Below are 18,738 nucleotides of genomic sequence, written 5' to 3' on the forward strand. Positions count from 1 at the left end.
TCTAATTGATGAATCCTGATCCACCCAGCCAAATCTCCCACTATACACAAAGATAGGCTTATTCAACCCGTTCTGGGTGGTATTTCTCATTACACATTGCTTGATAATTTGGTATTTCCTTTCAAAAAAATTAAAGGAGACTCTTTTTTTGTTCTGAAAGTATGGCAGAAAAGATTTAAAAAATTAAATCAGGTGCATCTGATATTTTCTTTGGCTCAGACTTTAAAATTCTGTATGAAGTAGATGGAAACTTAGTAGTAGCTAACTTAATGGCCCCATAAGAGAATCGAAGTGATAATACAGACTTACAATTTTTTTTGATCATTCATTAAATTATTTCAAAGAATTATAGCGTAGAGAGAGGGCCTTTCTGCAATTTGTGCGGGGTTTCAAAGTCAACTCACTGACCTAATTCAAGGAACTTTGAAGTCTGAGACTAATTCAGATGCCCCGTGATTGAATTAGCAAAGCTCTCTGGGGTTTTTTGATCTTATTTGTACAAAATGTCCAATAGAAGCTTACCAAAGCCATAATGTCTGAAATCACTAGAACAATGAGAAAAAGCCTGAGGGGGGAAAAATAAACAGTGTGTCAGAAAAGGACAATAATCCACAGTTCAATAAAGCTTCGAAGAATGTATGTAGATGTGTTCTGAGATACAACGTAGTTCTCTTTTGATCTATTTTCTCAGAATTGCATGTCTTAAGAATATCAGGGCACCAAACATGGAGCAGGCAGGAAATGAGCAGAATCAAAGGAGGCTGATTTGTACGACTTGTCAAAATTAGGCCTGTTTTTTGTTTTTTTTAACAACTAATGACTTTTCTACATAATTTATTATGTAACGGTTACCTATCTTTTCCAGGGACCTGACAGTCTCTTGATTGACGGAACCCTACTAAATTGTACAATTCAAGCTTTCAAAATTTCCCAAAGGATTGGTCAGATTTCAAAGATGTTTGATATTTATATTCCGATTCTTTCCCAAGCCACACTAAACAGTATACCTGATTCTTCTCTTTCTCTTGGTCAATTTAATTACCTTGGCAGCCATGGTTCCCTAGTCTTAATTCAGAATTATAACCACTTTACTACATTTATTCAATATTATCTACTGTATGTAAGAGCCGAGGTGGCGCAGTGGTTAGGGTACAGTACTGCAGGCCACTTCAGCTGACTGCTATCTGCAGTTCAGCGGTTCAAATCTCACCAACTCAAGGTTGACTCAGCCTTCCATCCTTCCGAGGTGGGTGAAATGAGGACCCAGACTGTGGGGGGCGATATGCCGACTCTGTAAACCGCTTAGAGAGGGCTGGAAGCCCTATGAAGCGGTATATAAGTCTAACTGCTATTGCTATTGCTAACTGCACAGCTTTTAAACACAAATGTTTGTTTGTTTGGTTTCGTTGGTTGGTTCATTTAACAACTGAGGCAAAAAAAGTCATAAAATGGGGCAAACCTGACAACAAACAACAGAAATTTTGGGCTTAATTATGGTTGAGGACTATATGTATTTACATAGGTTCTGCACAAGAACATTTGCTAATATTTATCACCATGTCTCAGTCATGAAGGCCTAAAGTGATGTCTACCAAGTTCAAAGATCATTAAGTATTTATTTCCCTTTAACCTTAAGCCTTAAGAAACTGGTTACCTGTATCTGAGGTACCCAAGATCTCATTTGTTTGGGGAAAGCACATTTCAATTGGGGGGGGGGAGGACTAAAAACAAGTAAACTCAAATACCACTAACGACCTTTGCATTATCATTATCTTTTCATTAAATAATTGCAATATTTTGAATGTGGATACTGTTCTAAATCACCAATGGCTGGTTTTACTCCAGGACTGTGCTAAAATGCTGTAGATAGCTGACCTAAAAAGAAATGGGTCATTAACTGCAATAATTTAATTTGTAAGAATTATAAAAGTGCTATCAGTTAAGAGTGTGAAAACTCATTAAAATGTGCTGCATTATGGCATTAATGCAAGGCCATCACAACAGCCTCTAACAAATTATATCCAGTCATATTATCAAGATCAGTTTTGTAAATTAACTTTACCTTAGAAGGCCATTAGAACAAGACAAAAAACATTTCATGCAAATTTGTTTAGAAGCTTACTTCTCTTTGCAAAAGAGATAACTCGGTTGGATACCATCAAAATCACTGATGGTATCTGATCAGCAGTGACGATCTGAGTCTCTCTTCTGCATAGATTTGACAGATGCACAGAACATCCAAATCAAAATCAATTTCTATTGATTGCACTAATAATGGCACTGAAATTTCTTGGTTTGGAATGTGGTGAGTTTCGGTTTTACAGCTGGGGTCAAACATTTACCTACTCAGCAGGAACAGCCACTGCACAGAGGGGGAGCTGATCTGCATCTTTCTTCTCCAAGACATTACTTAAATCATCGGTGCAATCTCTCCACATGGAGGTATATGTACGCCAAACGGCAATTTCTTCAATCATTCAAACTACTCCCCTCTGTCTTTGGAGGGGAGGAAAGAGAAGACTCCTATTAACCGGACAGTGATATTCCAGTATTATCCTCTGCATGAATTTGCCTCCATAATATGTTACTTCATCACTGTAGATGGGGCATACTTGCCTGCATTTAAACTCTCATGAATGTTTTAGAAACCCTACTTTGATAAGAAAAAGCATTTCATCCAATAATTTCTTATGTGTTAATTTTTAGCATTTGAGTGGAATGCTAAGACGCTGAGCTTAGGGATCAATCTCTGTTCGCTATACAGAGACTGAAATCTTAATTGTGTGTATGTGTGTGTGTGTGTGTGTGTGATACACATAAGGAGAGAAATCTAACACAAACTGAGCACTTTCTGACAGGGGGAAAAACTTGGGAACTGAATCTAATGATGGGATTTACAAAGTAGCAGCCTACACACAGTTTTAATTTTTCCCCTATCGTCAATCCCAAAGCAACTTCTGATTCAGTAAGTGAAAAAGTCACTAAAAAGCGTTACCTTTTAGTTGATAGCTGGGTTGTGACTTGAATAGCTTCAAATGCACATGACACAAGAACAAAGGGGATTGCAACCTGTTCAATAAACACAATTCTGTTAAGCTGATGGCAGGTTCCCACACAACAAAACAAAAAGAAAGGATGCCAAAATTAACATTGCTAATACTCAGAGAGTCATTTATGCACAGCCCAAAGTTTTATCAGGCTGAATGCAGAGACTGCAATATATTCTTTTTAAACAATTAAGACGGTTGTTTAAATTTAAACTTTCTTTTCAGCCCTGGCAAATATGGGCTGCTGCATTACGCTAAACCTTTTTAAAAGGTTATTAAAATAAACAGACTACAAAATGACATCTTTTTAAATAAATTATCTACTTTCAAGGAACATTTTCCATATAAATGCTGAGAAGCTGTTTAGTGATATGGAAAATCACTACTGGTAAACACATTCCCCTGTCCCAGAACAACCACCAGTGCTATTTTCACTGTGGACATTCTGATAATTTCTGCTAAAACAAATCCCCAGAATGTACACTATATTGCCAAAAGTATTCGCTCAACCATCTAAATAATCAGAATCAGGTGTTCCAATCACTTCCGTGGCCACGGGTGTATAAAATCAAGTACCTAGGCGTGCAGACTGTTTTTTCAAACATTGGTGAAAGAAGGGGTCGCTCTCAGGAGCTCAGTGAATTCCACAGTAGTATATTTTTGCAAAATGCTATGTTGTAAGGGCTTTTTAAAAATATGTTCTCTCAATAGTTGTCTTTCAAATTCAGAATCTAAGTACATCATAGTGATCTAGCTCTGAAGGGTTCTTGTTCCATGCAGTTTTGAAGGTGTGACTTGTGGCATGCATGATAAGGGTATTCAGCCTCATCATTCTTCTATAAGATTTAAAAGATGGTATTCCTGAGTACCATGCATTTTTTTCTCTTTTTTTCTCGGGCAAAATGAAGAACAGCCTCATCTTATTTACTCTGGAAATTATGCTACGTTTCCTGAAGTGGCAGAGAGAGAAAAAAATGACTTTTTTTCCTCCTCTCTTTTACGGCATTCATGTAGTACAGCTTCCATTATTTTGATATAAACCCAGTGGTGGGATTCAGCCGGTTCGCACCTATTCGGGAGAACCGGTTGGTAACTTTCTAGGCAGTTCAGAGAACCAATTGTTGGAAGAAATCTCCTTTTGTTTTTTCCCACTTTACAGGGCTAATCCTGTAAGGAAGGCAGGAAGGAAACATTCTGGTGTGGTTTCTAGCCTGTTCTTTATTGACCTGCTTACAGAAACTGCCTCTCTGGTTAACTCTTATTATATTGTCACAGCTAAGGCGAAGTGCCCATCGACGTCAGTGATGCTCTGACACATTCTCCGGTGACATCTAGCCTGTGAGAGAAGAGGATCAGGTTTTTGGAATTGACTCAGTTTATCCCTTGGCCATATATTTTATGATTTCATAAAGTGGAAATCATAAAAGTGAAAATCAGACAAAATAAAACATGTTAAAACAGAGGCACACTAAAAGTCTAGTATTCTACATTTGAAAAAGTAGTACAAAAACCATACATAGGCCAATTCATTCTTCCTTCCTTCTTTTTCTTTCTTTCTTTCCTTCCTTCCTTCCTCCTTTCCTTTCCTTCCTATCTCTCTATCGCTATTAAATTTCTATGCTGCCCATCTCCTCTACAAGATGATTTTGGGCGGCTTACAAATTATTGAAACAGGTGAAAAATAATTAACAGATTATTTGTTGGAACGTGAACCTTACTAGCTTTAAGGTATAGTAACAAGTGTACAGTAGAACTGCAGCCTATCCCAGTACTTTTGATCTTACTATAGACATCTCATACCTAGATGGGACTTCCAGCTCGTGAAACCGGAAGTGCCATGACATCACAGGCTGCCGAGACTCGGGAACAGAAAGGGAACCACTCTATCTTAGGTGATGTCGTGCAGGTGAGGCTTTAGTTACATAGCTGTGTGGCGTGTCCTGTCCCTTCCTGTGGCTTACTGACACGGCATACCTGCGGATCTTTTTGGGGCACATCAATGTGTACAGCACAGGGGTTGAAAACTGCTGGCCTATCTGGCCTAACAAATAACATTTTCTAAATACTGACCTTCCACAAGAGCAATCCTCCCATCAGGAAAGGGCTGAACACGGTCAAGAAGCAGTAAACCGAGGTAGGATCAAAGCTAGAGTTTAAGAGTGAGAGCAGAACAGAACATTATTAATGTGTGCTTTTGTAGACAATTCATTCCAGGAGGAAACAGAAAACAGCATTTGTGTCCTTTGTCTCAATTACGAAAATGTGACACTATTATGTAGCCAAGGAGATGCGCTGCTAGTTTGCACTGCTTCTACTTCTACTTCTACGAATTTTAGTGGTTTTAAGTCTGTAAGTGACAGCCTTCTACCTCTTACTTAAATATTTTTAAAGCCCCAATGATCTCACAAAATATTTCCTTGTATCATTTCCTTTCCCACTGATCATTATCAGTCGCGCCTAGATCTGTTAGTAAACAAAGTGACATACACAAAAGCATTGGCGCATCTTTTCCCCTCATCATGATTAATATAAAACGTAAAACATTTCAGGGTATGCAATATTATATGCAATTATGAAGGCGTTTGCTTAAATTGTTTAGTATAGAAACAAGTAAGCGGAAACAGAATGGAGGGATTGCGATGGTTGCTTTTAGGTCAGTGTACCTGTTAATAGAAGCTATATTTCCAGTTCCAAAAAAGGCCGTCACTATGAAGAAAACCTGCATCAAGTTGAGGAAAATGCAATATTGCCAACAAAGCATAATTGTTTACTGCATTTTTTTTTTGCAAAAGTTAAAATTTCCTGACTGATCCATGAACTAACAAGTATATACATTGCAATTCTCTGTATATGTACTCAAAATTATGACTTATAATATTCATCTGAGAACACCACCCGGAATTGCAACTATTAGTGAGATTAATATGCCAGCCAGCTTTCCACAGGGTACTAAACCCATATACATATATGAACAAACAGCAAATCACTGCAGCTCCCCTCTTTTAACTTTGCATAGATATTACATTCTTTGGTTCCTTAAGAGGAAATAGTTATTGAGTACAAAAACCTAAACGCATGGAAAATAAGATTTTCCATTCTTGTGTTTGAAGCTATATGAAGTTAATTGGCTGCTAACACTTTCTAAGTAACAAATCTAGATTGATAATATTTAGAAAAAGTCAAAATGCCACCATCAGATTGTTTTGTGATAGTAATTGAACCATAATCCTAAAATAAATCTATCAAAATAACCTTAAATAACAGTAAATTGTTTAGGCAATAACTTCCTAAAAGCAACTGTTTTTTTAAAATCATCTTCACTGTGCTCTAGCTGAATATCTGTTTTCCTAATCAAAGGATACATAGAAAAAAGCCCTCCTCAGGTCATCAACATGAAGTGGTCGAAACTGGGGTGTATCTGTAGTGTAAGAAAAGCTGAGAGCAGCAAGCTACAAAAACAGAAAAAAGAGAAATCAGTAACATAGCATCAGATAGGATTGCATTCATATTAAAAGTATATATCCCAGAGATCAAATGAGAAGTTAAGTTCTCTTCTTCAGAGAATCCAGAGAATCTACACAAAACCTCTTGTTCTACAACTTTGTCATATCTCAATTATTATTACAAGAAAGTTACTTTTCAAATACTGGTAACTAGACAAGTACTTTGGTTGCCTTAAGTAAGGAAATAATACTCTGACCTATCCATTGGCTCTCGTGGTTTTTCTTCTTTTCCCCAATGTCCTACAAAGTGGTATATTTTCCTAATCCAGAAAAGTTGATTCTGCTTTCTAGCAATATCCTCTAGAGCAGTGTTTCTCAACCTTGGTGACTTTAAGTCCTGTGGACTTCAACTCCCAGAATTCCCCAGCCAGCTATGCTAGAGCTTTATGGAGCAAAGATATTGCAGTACCAAACCCATACTGAAAGTTGCTCTGATGAGTTTCTAGCACCTTTTGCCCACTGCTCTCACATACCCTGGATTCAGAGGCTTAAATAAGTAGAATCAGAGATAAAGAAAGGACTTTAAAAAGGCATCTTGTACACTTCTGGTTAACATAGAAACTTCAATTCAGAATGCAAACTACATTTGCTAATACCTCAATGTCCTCACTGTTTTAATAACAATCAAAGAGGCAGATATTAGCAGATTTTTATGGAACAAGTTTTCACTATTCTAGTTCTAAACTACATAGCCACGTGCATAAAATAAGCCTGTTCAATCTTTCAACATGATGTCTTTCTATACATTTGAAGTTGCCTATCATAGTTTCTTTTCCAAACATATTCAGCTCTTCCAAGCAATCCGTTGACTTTTAAATCCTTCAAAATCTTATCTCTTTTTAATGTCTCCAGATCTACTGATGTCCTGAAATGTGCTGTAGCATTCAGCATGGTATCCTGGATGGGATTTGATGGTAAGACGAACTGATGTAAACATTTAATAATATAATATGATGTTGGTATGTAATAGTATACATGCGGTTATATGTTATGAAAATGAAAAAATAAAAAACTTTATATTAAAAGAAGATACCATAAGTATCTTTGCCAGTGTTATCATCATTCATTCAATCTGAAGAGTGGGTTCCAAAATGCCAACTTCCCTCAATCTGGTGAGTATAATTGCATTAACAACAGTGGCCTTGCAACCATTAGTGTTCATAGATAAAAATGGGGCCTGGATGTGAAAACACTGCCTGAAGTGGCCCATCTGAAGGTAGCTTTCAGGTGTTTTTCAAAAGAATTCCCATAAGTTCATGAAGACTGGGTTTACGGGACTGTGACTATTTTCAAAACATTCTAATGCTACTAGATGACTTGGCTCTGGTTTCCTCTGACTGTAACTAGTTAGATTGGGGCTGGTGAAATACACACTGGCTTCTGGGAAATCTGGCCACCTCTTTGGCCACAGCTAATGAGTGTCTGTGAAACCGCCGGACTTCTCTTATTTGAGCATTCTGTTTTAGAAATACGAGCACTGAGGTGGTTGGGATTCTGTGGCTACGTTCCCAGGCTCGTGAGTCAGCTGGGATTTTAATTGCTGGGGAAAATAGGTGGCAGCATTTTTCCCTGAGGTGTGTACTGAATAGTTTACCTGAGGTTTAAATGGAATTCCATACTGTTGGATTGCTTCTTGCTCCACGTCTAACCACACGAACATCAACAAAGCCAACACCAGAGGGAAAAGGGCTTCAAACCTACATCAGCACATATTTTGACAGCAAGTAAATATAAAGGAAATGAGAAACGTGCCATACTTTGAACTTTTTGTCTTACGGGATAAACGGATATTTTCACAAATGTAACAATATTCAATAAATTCTCACAACTGCATAACCTTCCCCAAACCCAAAGCAATTCTACGCATACAGAATACAAGTAAGATTATCTTGAGTCATACTAAATTCCCAGCCATCAAACTAACAAATCCATGTAATTTCTTTTGCAACGTTATGGAAGCCGTTTGCCACTGCCTTCCCCCATGACAATTTTCCTATTTCCCAGTCTATCTAAGAGGCCTAGAAATCTTGCTGGGCTTCCATCCAAATATTAGCAATAGCAATAGCAATAGCAGTTAGACTTATATACCGCTTCATAGGACTTTCAGCCCCCTCTAAGTGGTTTACAGAGTCAGCAACTTGCCCCCACAGTCTGGGTCCTCATTTCACCCACCTTGGAAGGATAGAAGGCTGAGTCAACCTTGAGCCGGTGAGATTTGAACCGCCGAACTGCAGATAGCAGTCAGCTGAAGTGGCCTGCAGTACTGCACCCTAACCACTGCGCCACCTCGGCTCTATTAACCAAACCTTAACCATCTAATTTCCAAGTTCAAAGGAAGTGCTGCCATCTGTTGCATACAATCATCAGGAGTCAAACTCAATTCAAGGGCAACTTTATATTTTTATTTTTTAAGAAAGGGAGAAAAAAATACCCGGTGCTAAGGAGAAGATAAGTTGACATCAGAGAAAGAAGTATGCTCAGCAGCCTCAGGGACAGATAAGTGGGACTCAGGAGTGGCACTATCAAGGATGAAACTGTAAGAAATAAAATATTATCTGTCAAAAGAAAAATAGTTGAGCATGTCTTTAACAGCACCCTAAAATTTGGGAGCCATGGAGTATCTGTAAACTACTGGCTAGTTTGCATTGCATTCCTGGAAGTTATGGGACTAATACAGAAGAGCAAGAAGAAATGCACTTTTTATACCTTTTGATGAAACTGCATAATTTATGCTGAGCATAAACAAAACAAGGGCAGTTAGTAAAGCCATGTTGAATTTCAATCATGGAGGAGGATGCTAATTTGTATTCAATACTTTCTTACTGTAACGCACTCTACATGGAGCTGCTCTTGAAGAGTGTCCGAAGACTACAGCTGGTCCAGAATGCAGCCGCGCGAGCGATAATGGGTGTACCGAGGTACACCCACGTTACACCTATCCTCCGCGAGCTGCACTGGCTTCCTATTGGTCTCCGGACCCGCTTCAAGGTGCTAGTTGTTACTTTTAAAGCCCTACATGGTATTGGACCTGGCTACCTGAGAGACTGCCTCCTGCCATTTACCTCCCAACGACCAATAAGATCACACAGGTTGGGCCTCCTCCGGGTGCCGTCGATCGGACAATGCCGGTTGGCGGCTCCCCGAGGGAGGGCCTTCTCTGTAGCTGCACCAGCCTTGTGGAACGAGCTACCCGCAGAGATCCGGACCCTCACCACTCTTCCGGCCTTCCGTAAATCGACCAAGACCTGGCTCTTCCGGCAGGCCTGGGGCTGTTGATTAATTTCCAGCCCCATTTGATGGAATGGATGTTGTGTTGATTTTAATTCTGTATTTTTAAATGTTTTAAATGCTTTCACTTGTTGTGAGCTGCCCAGAGGCCCTAGGGAGTGGGCAGCATACAAATCCTATTAAAGTTTAAGTTTAAAGTCTTCCTCTTTAAGTGACATTTGCATTGGGCAATTTGGAAACTAGAAATACAGAGGTCTGTAATACTTGCTTCAAACCAGTGCTCTAATGCCAGACAAAGCACAGAAAAGGAGACAACTTAAAAGATTTTTAAAAAGGGGGAGGTATGAATGATCTAGGGCAGTGTTTCTCAACCTTGGCAACTTGAAGATGTCTGGACTTCAACTCCCAGAATTCCCCAGCCAGCGAATGCTGGCTGGGGAATTCTGGGAGTTGAAATCCAGACATCTTCAAGTTGCCAAGGTTGAGAAACACTGATCTAGGGTCATAAGACACCTGCCTCTTCTAAGTAACATGGAAAAAAACAAAGACCAGGGTGAAGAGTTAGCAAAGTGGACTGTTTTAGTGCTTGGAGCCTGTATCGTTTCCCCACATGTCAGTGAGGGAAGCTCAGAGGCAAAACTTTCAAGACCTTTATTCATCTTGGCACACAGCATGGAGAACATCTGATCAGGTTTCCACCAAGCCTCTTATGCAAGATCAATATTCGAAGGGTGATGGGGCAGAACCTAGATCAAAACAGTCAGGTGATGGGAGGTTCTTGACATAAAAGGCTAGGATTGTGCAACTGGAAAGAATCAGATGTCAAAGAGTTCACTCTACTGCTGATTAATTATTTCTCAAGCCTCAGTTACAAAAAACAGAGTGGAATATTATCTTTTCTTAGGCTTGTTATCTACTTTCTTCAGGAGCTCACATCAAGCATAAATAGCATTCCCTCTTCTGTTTTTCTTCACAAAATCACCCGGTAAGATAAAGCAGGCTAAAGTTTTAATTTAAAAAAAATTTATTTCCTTTAAAATGTAGAAATAAAGAGCGACAGAATTTAGAATTCAAACCAAAAAGAAGGAAGATAATACCAAGAATAAACACATCACAGATATAGAAAAACAATTTAATTTTAAGCACAGATTTAGATATGATCAGTCCTTCCAGACCAGAGGTGGGTTTCCTACCAGTTCGCACCAGTTCAGTGGAACCGGTTCGTCAAATCTACCGAACCGGTTAGAAGAGGTTCCACCAGAAAGCAGGCCACACCTACAGAAGAGGTTCCAAAATTTTTTGAAACCCACCACTGACACAGAGAGAGAGAGAGAGAGAGAGAAAGAGAAAGAAAGAAAAAAAGAAAAAAAAAGAAAAAGTGAGAGAGAGATGAAAGAAAAAAAGGAAAAAGGGACAGAGAGACAAAAGGAAGGAGAGAGAGAGAGAGAGAGAGATAAAGAAGGAAAGAAGAAAGAAAGAAAGAAAGAAAGAAAGAAGAAAGAAAGAAAGAAAGAAAGAAGAAAGAAAGAAAGAAAGAAACACATGGCCAACAAGCCACTCCCACCAGGTCACATGACCGGCAAGCCACTCCCACAAAGGAGGCCACACCCACAGAGTAGGTTCAAAAAATTTTTGAAACCCACCACTGTTCCAGACATAAGGCAAACACCTCCCACCACCCAAAACTCTGGGGTGGCCCCTGTATCCAGTCCGTTTCTATGGCTGGGGTTAGATTTTTGTCTTGAGGGCTGCCCAATTCTAGCCCTTCCTCGTTGCCACCACACAACATTTAAACCAAGACTCTATAATTGATTATAAGGATTGGAATTTATATAAATGCCTTAATTCGTATGGACTCGTCAGAAAGGAACCAGGCTTCTGAAAATGAAGATCAGATAAGAAACCACAGCCAGCCTTCCTATTTCTGAATGAAGATGAGCCAAGCCAGATAACGTATTCTTTCAAAGTAGATTTCAAAAACCACGGCTAATAGCTAGGCCACAATCAGATTGTGCTGCAGTAAATACAGGTAGTCCTCAACTTACGACCACAATTGAGCCCGAACTTTCTGTTGTTAAGAGAGTCATGCTCCTTTTTACGACCTTTCTTACTGCGGTTGATAAGTTAGTAACTTGCTTGTTAAGTGAATCTGAATTTCCCCATTGATTTTGCTTGTCGGGTCGCAAAAGGGAATCACACGACCTTGGGGCATAGCAACGGTCATAAATATGAACCAGTGGCCAAGCATCTTAATTTTGATCACATGATCATGGGGATGCCGCAAAGGTTGTAACTGCGAACAAGAGTTATAGGTCACTTTTCATACTGCCGTTGAAACTCTGAACCGTCACTAAATGAACTGTTGTAAGTCGAGGATACCTGCGTGACCCGTCAAAACTGCGGACGACAAAATCGCGCTCGCCGAAAGCGCGCATTTGACGTCATCACAGCGCGACGAAAAAAAATTAAAATTGAAATAAAAATAAAATTAAAGCAAGCCGATTCACATAAAGGTAAGGGTTAGGTTTAGGGTTAGGGTTACGTTTAGCGTTAGGTTAAGGGTTAGCGTTAGGTTAAGGGTTAGGTTTAGGGTTAGATTTAGGGTTAGGTTAAGGGTTAGGGTTAGGTTTAGAGCGTTAGGGTTACGTTTAGCGTCAGGTTAAGGGTTAGCGTTAGGTTTAGCGTTAGGTTAAGGGTTAGGTTTAGGGTTAGATTTAGGGTTAGGTTTAGGGTTAGGTTTAGGGTTAGGTTAAGGGTTAGGTTTAGGGTTAGATTTAGGGTTAGGTTAAGGGTTAGGGTTAGGTTTAGAGCGTTAGGGTTACGTTTAGCGTCAGGTTAAGGGTTAGCGTTAGGTTTAGCATTAGGTTAAGGGTTAGGTTTAGGGTTAGATTTAGGGTTAGGTTTAGGGTTAGGTTTAGGGTTAGGTTTAGGGTTAGGTTAAGGGTTAGGTTTAGGGTTAGATTTAGGGTTAGGTTAAGGGTTAGGGTTAGGTTTAGAGCGTTAGGGTTACGTTTAGCGTCAGGTTAAGGGTTAGCGTTAGGTTTAGCGTTAGGTTAAGGGTTAGGTTTAGGGTTAGATTTAGGGTTAGGTTAAGGGTTAGGGTTAGGGTTAGGTTAGGGTTAGGTTAAGGGTTAGGTTTAGGGTTAGATTTAGGGTTAGGTTAAGGGTTAGGTTTAGGGTTAGGTTTAGGGTTAGGTTTGGGGTTAGGTTTGGGGTTAGGTTTAGGGTTAGGTTTAGGGTTAGGTTAAGGGTTAGGTTTGGGGGGGTTAGGGTAAGGTTTTCGCTTTATTTTTACATTTATCGATCACAGTGCAATGTTTTCGTCGCGCTGTGATGACGTCAAATGCGCGCTTTCGTCGAGCGCGATTTTGTCATCCGCGGTTTTGTGGTGGAACCGGATACCTGTAGCTAAACTATACAACAGAAAACATACATCTTAAAAACAATTAGCAGCAACTCATATTTTGTTGCTGCTCACGTGCTGATTTTAACTAAAAAAAAATTTTCAGCAAGTGTTGCAACCAGCAAATATTCTGGAAGGAGATACAGCAAGCAACAACTTATACCAGTGTTTCTCAACCTTGGCAACTTGAAGATGCCCGGACTTCAACTCCCAGAATTCCCCAGCCAGCATTCGCTGGCTGGGGAATTCTGGGAGTTGAAGTCCGGACATCTTCAAGTTGCCAAGGTTGAGAAACACTGACTTATACTATTTAAGGGGGGGGGGGGGCTGTTTTGTTCTTGACTGCAACTTAGAACAGAAGAATACATAAAAATGTGTTTTTGATGGATTGTAGGGCCGACATGAAGAAAAGCTGAGGTTACAGGTAGAACAAGGAAAAGGAAATTGCGACCCCAAGGAATAAGGATCTGGTACTTTAGATGAGTACAAGAACGTATTTGGATAAGTGTGAGAACAAATCTCACCAGGCCCATCCTGGCTTATAGCTGTTATGAAACTTCTTATGCTTAACGTGCCTCTTCCAAGTCTGATCACTCTCCAAATGTCAGATCTGACTCCTAGGGAACTGATGGACAAAAGGCAAATATTGGGGAGGGCAGAGAGAACAGCAGCCAGCTTGAAGTGGCAAGAATGAGCTTTCAAAACAAACATTCCTGGCCTGCAGAGTCTTTATGAAAGATCGGGATTGCCTGCCCTTAACTGGCAGCAGCAAGCAGAAGCAGAAACATCATGCTCTACAATCACATATAAGAACAAGTATCAGCAAGCACTGGCTTACAAAAACTTGGAAAATCCCCAGTTCTAATTCACATAACTTTCGAGTGCGGGGAGGGGACAGGTGGGAATTGTTAAGATACGGCCTTACGTTGAGGAGCGAATGCTTTATGTTTATTAGTGATCCTCTTTTTGTTTTTAAGGAATGTATGGTTGTTCATAAACTCTCAGCATCTGCCTGACTCTATTGCTATATGCAACACTTAATGGAATGTATTTATAGCATAGCGCACGTGGCTGCCCTCAATCCTGTTATGTTTGCAACAACCTTATCTGGAAGATTAGGTGAGAGATTGTGAACTTTATAGTTGAGAAGAGATAGGCACTTATTATTCAACACTAACATATTATTATGTGTCCATGTTTAGAGCAATAGCAATAGCAGTATATACCGCTTCATAGAGCTTTCAGCCCTCTCTAAGTGGTTTACAGAGTCAGCATATCGCCCCCACAGTCTGGGTCCTCATTTCACCCACCTCGGAAGGATGGAAGGCTGAGTCAACCTTGAGCCGGTGAGATTAGAACCGCTGAACTGCAGATAACAGTCAGCTGAAGTGGCTGCAGTACTGCACTCTACCCACTGCGCCACCTCGGCTCAAGAACAGTTCTTTGGAGGTTCATGCAAAGCCTTTTTTTCTTAAATTATTATTTTTTTCCCAATAAGAAAATTAAACTGAGGAATTCACACCCACAATATGCTTTGTTAGCTGCTTTCTCAATTCTTTGCAACTCCTACATCCTTCCAGGATCAATAACTGTAGCAAACTTAGTCCCTTAATCCACTGCTGTTTATGTTGAACCCCCCCCTCAACACTTAACAAGGCCACTAATTAATGCAATCTCTCATCTACTTCAAAACAAATATTCATCATGGTGTGTTAAATCTGCTTATATTATTACAGAATGCACATGGATTCCTGTACTTATGTAATTACAAATCTTTATCAGAGTAGGATCCTTCAGATCATGTTTCTCAATGACAGAACATGTGTAGCAATAGCAGAGAGGCCAGCAAACCAGCATTTCTGATATGTACCCGACAGATCTTTATCCAAAATAATCTCTGTCGAGAGAGGGAGGCTTACCCAATGTCATCCAGCTGATAACCTGATTTATGATAGGCAGTCCTTGTTTGCTCTGAAGACTGCTGTGAGTACTGTTCACAATGTATGTTGATGCCCCCAGACTCAGCAACTAATAATAAAAAAAATAAAACAATCAATCGTTCCATCAGAATGGTTTCACTTTATTGCAGTCGTTAAGAAATGCTAGCAAGACAAAAAGTGGCTGTTCAGATTTTTTTCAAAGGTAAAAAGTTTTTTTTTTAAAAAAAACTGGAATGTTATCACTTTTGTAAGAATTATGATCAACTTCAATTGACGATTTAAATAAAAAGAAATTGTGTAGAAGAGGGAGGGGGGTAGAGAAGCCTTCAAAACCACCCATTGCTTAAAATTTCATTTGATGACATTATTCGTTAAGATATTGTATAACCCCATTGTATTTTGGATTATCACCATGAATGCATTGAGGAACTGCCAGAGCAAACTGTTGGTTCATACTTGCATAACTGCATTTTATGCTTGATTTCCTCCAGACTGAATAAATAAGAGAGCAAAAAGCACTCAGGGAGGCTTTCAATGAAGTTTATTTAAAAGGGAGATTTGTCAACAGGAATTCCATTTCAGAGTTACAGATTAGAGCAGTAATTAGAGGTCATCAAACAAGGGCTATTTGGCATCAAGTTTTATGTTGGTTCATTGAACTTTGCCTGATGGTGTCATCATGTGACAGTTCAGAGAAGCCATAATAAGTTGCTAAGCTGCCTGTCACTTTTCCCACTGTACCTATGTGACGTACCGTAATTTGGACTTTAAACTTAAATACTAATAAAATGGCATAATGTTCTTATTTTAATTCTATTAAAAACAGTGTTATGCATGATCCAAAATCAATTTCTCTCTATATTATTGGAGTGTCAAAAAAGGGATTGAAATAATTCATTGTTAAAAAGCACTTTTCTCATATAAAAGTAAGAGAGGAGTGAACCTAATAAAAGGCACAATAAATTGGCACCAGTTATGCCAACCACAATTGGAAAGCAAAGCCAGTTTCTTAATGTGTTTAGAAAGGGCCACAAAATAATGGTTCAGAAGATGTAATGGTACAGAGCCATTGTTTTTTGTCCTTATTTCATGTATAAGGACAAAAAAAAAACCTACTAGCAATAGCAACAGCAGTTGGACTTATATACCGCTCCATAGGGCTTTCAGCCCTCTCGAAGCGGTTTACAGAGTCAGCGTATCGCCCCCCCACAGTCTGGGTCCTCATTTCACCCAGATAGATAGATAGATAGATAGATAGATAGATAGATAGATAGATAGATGGATGGATGGATGGATGGATGGATGGATGGATGGATGGATGGATGGATGATAGGTAGGTAGGTAGGTAGGTAGGTAGGTAGGTAGGTAGGTAGGTAGATAGATAGATAGATAGATAGATAGATAGATGATAGATAGATAGATAGATAGATAGATAGATAGATAGATAGATGATAGATGATAGATAGATAGATAGATAGATAGATAGATAGATAGATAGATGATAGATAGATAGATAGATAGATAGATGATAGATAGATAGATAGATGATAGATAGGTAGATAGATAGATAGATAGATAGATGATAGATAGATGATAGATAGATAGATAGATAGATAGATAGATAGATAGATAGATAGATAGATAGATAGATAGATAGATAGCAATAGCAGTTGGACTTATATACCGCTTCATAGGGCTTCCAGCCCTCTCTAAGCGGTTTACAGAGTCAGCATATTGCCCCCAACAACAATCCGGGTCCTCATTTTACCCACCTCGGAAGGATGGAAGGCTGAGTCAACCCTGAGCCGGTGAGATTAGAACCGCCGAACTGCAGATAGCAGTCAGCTGAAGTGGCCTGCAGTGCTGCACCCTAACCACTGCGCCACCTCGGCTCTTTCTGATCTCCCCTAACAAAAACAGCTAGTCTCGAGTTAAACCATTTGATAAGTGACGATTCAAAGTTACGGTGGCACTGAAAAAAGTGACTTGTGAACGTTTTTCACATGGCCCTTGCAACGATCTCATGGTCACATGATCAAAACTTGGGTATTTGGTAACTGGCTCATATGCATGGCGGTTGTAGTGTCCCCGGGTCACGTGATCACCTTTTGCGTCCTTCTGGTGACCAAAGGGGAACGGAGAAGCCAGATTCACTTAACAACCGCGTTACTAATTTAACAACTGCAGTGATTCACTTAACAACTGCGGCAAGAAAGGTCGTGAAAAACTCACTTAACAACTGTTTCATTAAGCAACAGAAGTTTTGGGCTCAACTGTGGTCGTAAATCAAGGACTACCTGTATCAGATTTTTAACCAAAGGGGCCGTCTGGGGAGATAAGGAGTTCATGTAGGACACTTTTTGGATTAATCCAAGGTTCTCTACTATTGGAAAAATGTACTATATTTTCAGCAAAAAAAAAAAAAGTACATTTTTGTAATGTTTCAAACTTTTACAGAGTGACCCAAAAATTGAAATCATGTGAGAAAAAAAAAATTCAATATCTAATTCCAAGCAAAACTACACAATGATAATTCTTTATATACAGTATTTTAATCTGGATTAGTTTCTTTCAATGCCTTCATGTATCTTAAATTTACAGTGACATCTACTGGACATGTTCTAATCTTTAAAATAGTGCTCAGACTAGCTCTTAATATTTCTTCTTCCTCAGAAAAGATGCATGGATAATATTTTAACCTAAGATCCTCAATTGTGAGTACTTTAATTTTTCAGCTGCTCAACTCTATGCGCCCAAACGCAAAAAAAATCACTCCAACAACACAAATCGGACTGCACAAATTATTTATGCCAAACTTGAATATAGGTAATCCTTGATTTAAGACCATAACTGAGCCAAGATTTCCATTGTTAAGTGAGACATTTGTTAAGTGGGTTTTGCTCAATTTTATGACCTTTCTTGGTACAGTTGTTAAATCAGTGTTTCTCAATCTTGGCAACTTGAAGATGTCCGGGACTTCAATTCCCAGAATTCCCCAGCCAGCATTTGCTGGCTGGGGAATTCTGGGAGTTGAAGTCCCGGACATCTTCAAGTTGCCAAGGTTGAGAAACACTGTGTTAAATGAATCACTGCAGTTGTTAAATAAATAACCTGGTTGTTAAGTGAATTTGGCTTGACTTTGCGAGTCAGAAGGCCAGAAAAAGTGATCACATGGCCCCAGGAAGCTGCAACCCTCATAAATACAAGTCAGTTGCCAAGCATCTGAATTTTGATCACGTGACCATGGGGATGAGACAATGGTCGTAAGTGTGACAAATGGTCGCTTTTTTTCAGTGCCATTGTAATTTTCAATGGTCACCAAATGAACTGTTGTAAATCGAGGACTACCTGTAGTCCTAATTGGGAAAGCTGAATAAAAGGTCCCAGTTTCCTTGGTGTAATTGGATTAATATCTTCTTTTTAAAAATGTTGTGAAATATTATATATATTCTTTACTATCGTAACACCAAAATTTCTCTCTGGGAAATGTAACTGCTTTCCAGTATTAGCATTCCAGCATTTGGATTCTGTGCAGCATATGCATATTTATAGAACTTACTTACCTGAAATAGATATATTTTGAGATCTTTATGATGCAAATATTTATTTTTGCTCCT

General features: G+C 39.2%; 1 protein-coding gene across 4 annotated transcripts in view; it reads right to left on the reverse strand.

Annotated features, from left to right (window-relative positions):
* The window catches only part of PIGN (phosphatidylinositol glycan anchor biosynthesis class N), a 62,755-nt gene that overhangs the window by 12,051 nt on the left and 31,966 nt on the right, over window positions 1–18,738 (reverse strand). For 2 of the 4 annotated variants that reach the window (XM_032223029.1, XM_032223030.1), the window contains exons 19-27: window positions 18,685–18,738; window positions 15,101–15,209; window positions 8,982–9,084; window positions 8,145–8,247; window positions 6,410–6,496; window positions 5,711–5,766; window positions 5,118–5,193; window positions 2,996–3,069; window positions 523–565 (exon numbers count right to left, since the gene is read on the reverse strand). The exon at window positions 18,685–18,738 is cut by the window's right edge and continues 61 nt beyond it. In XM_032223029.1, the coding sequence (XP_032078920.1) occupies window positions 523–565; window positions 2,996–3,069; window positions 5,118–5,193; window positions 5,711–5,766; window positions 6,410–6,496; window positions 8,145–8,247; window positions 8,982–9,084; window positions 15,101–15,209; window positions 18,685–18,738 (705 nt within the window). Of the gene's footprint in view, window positions 1–522; window positions 566–2,371; window positions 2,497–2,995; window positions 3,070–5,117; window positions 5,194–5,710; window positions 5,767–6,409; window positions 6,497–8,144; window positions 8,248–8,981; window positions 9,085–15,100; window positions 15,210–18,684 lie in introns of those variants that run through there. The other 2 variants (XM_032223033.1, XM_032223032.1) reach the window with 2 other exon arrangements.

The sequence above is a fragment of the Thamnophis elegans genome, chromosome 8 (genome assembly GCF_009769535.1).
Source record: "Thamnophis elegans isolate rThaEle1 chromosome 8, rThaEle1.pri, whole genome shotgun sequence".
NCBI classification, from domain to species: Eukaryota; Metazoa; Chordata; class Lepidosauria; order Squamata; family Colubridae; genus Thamnophis; species Thamnophis elegans.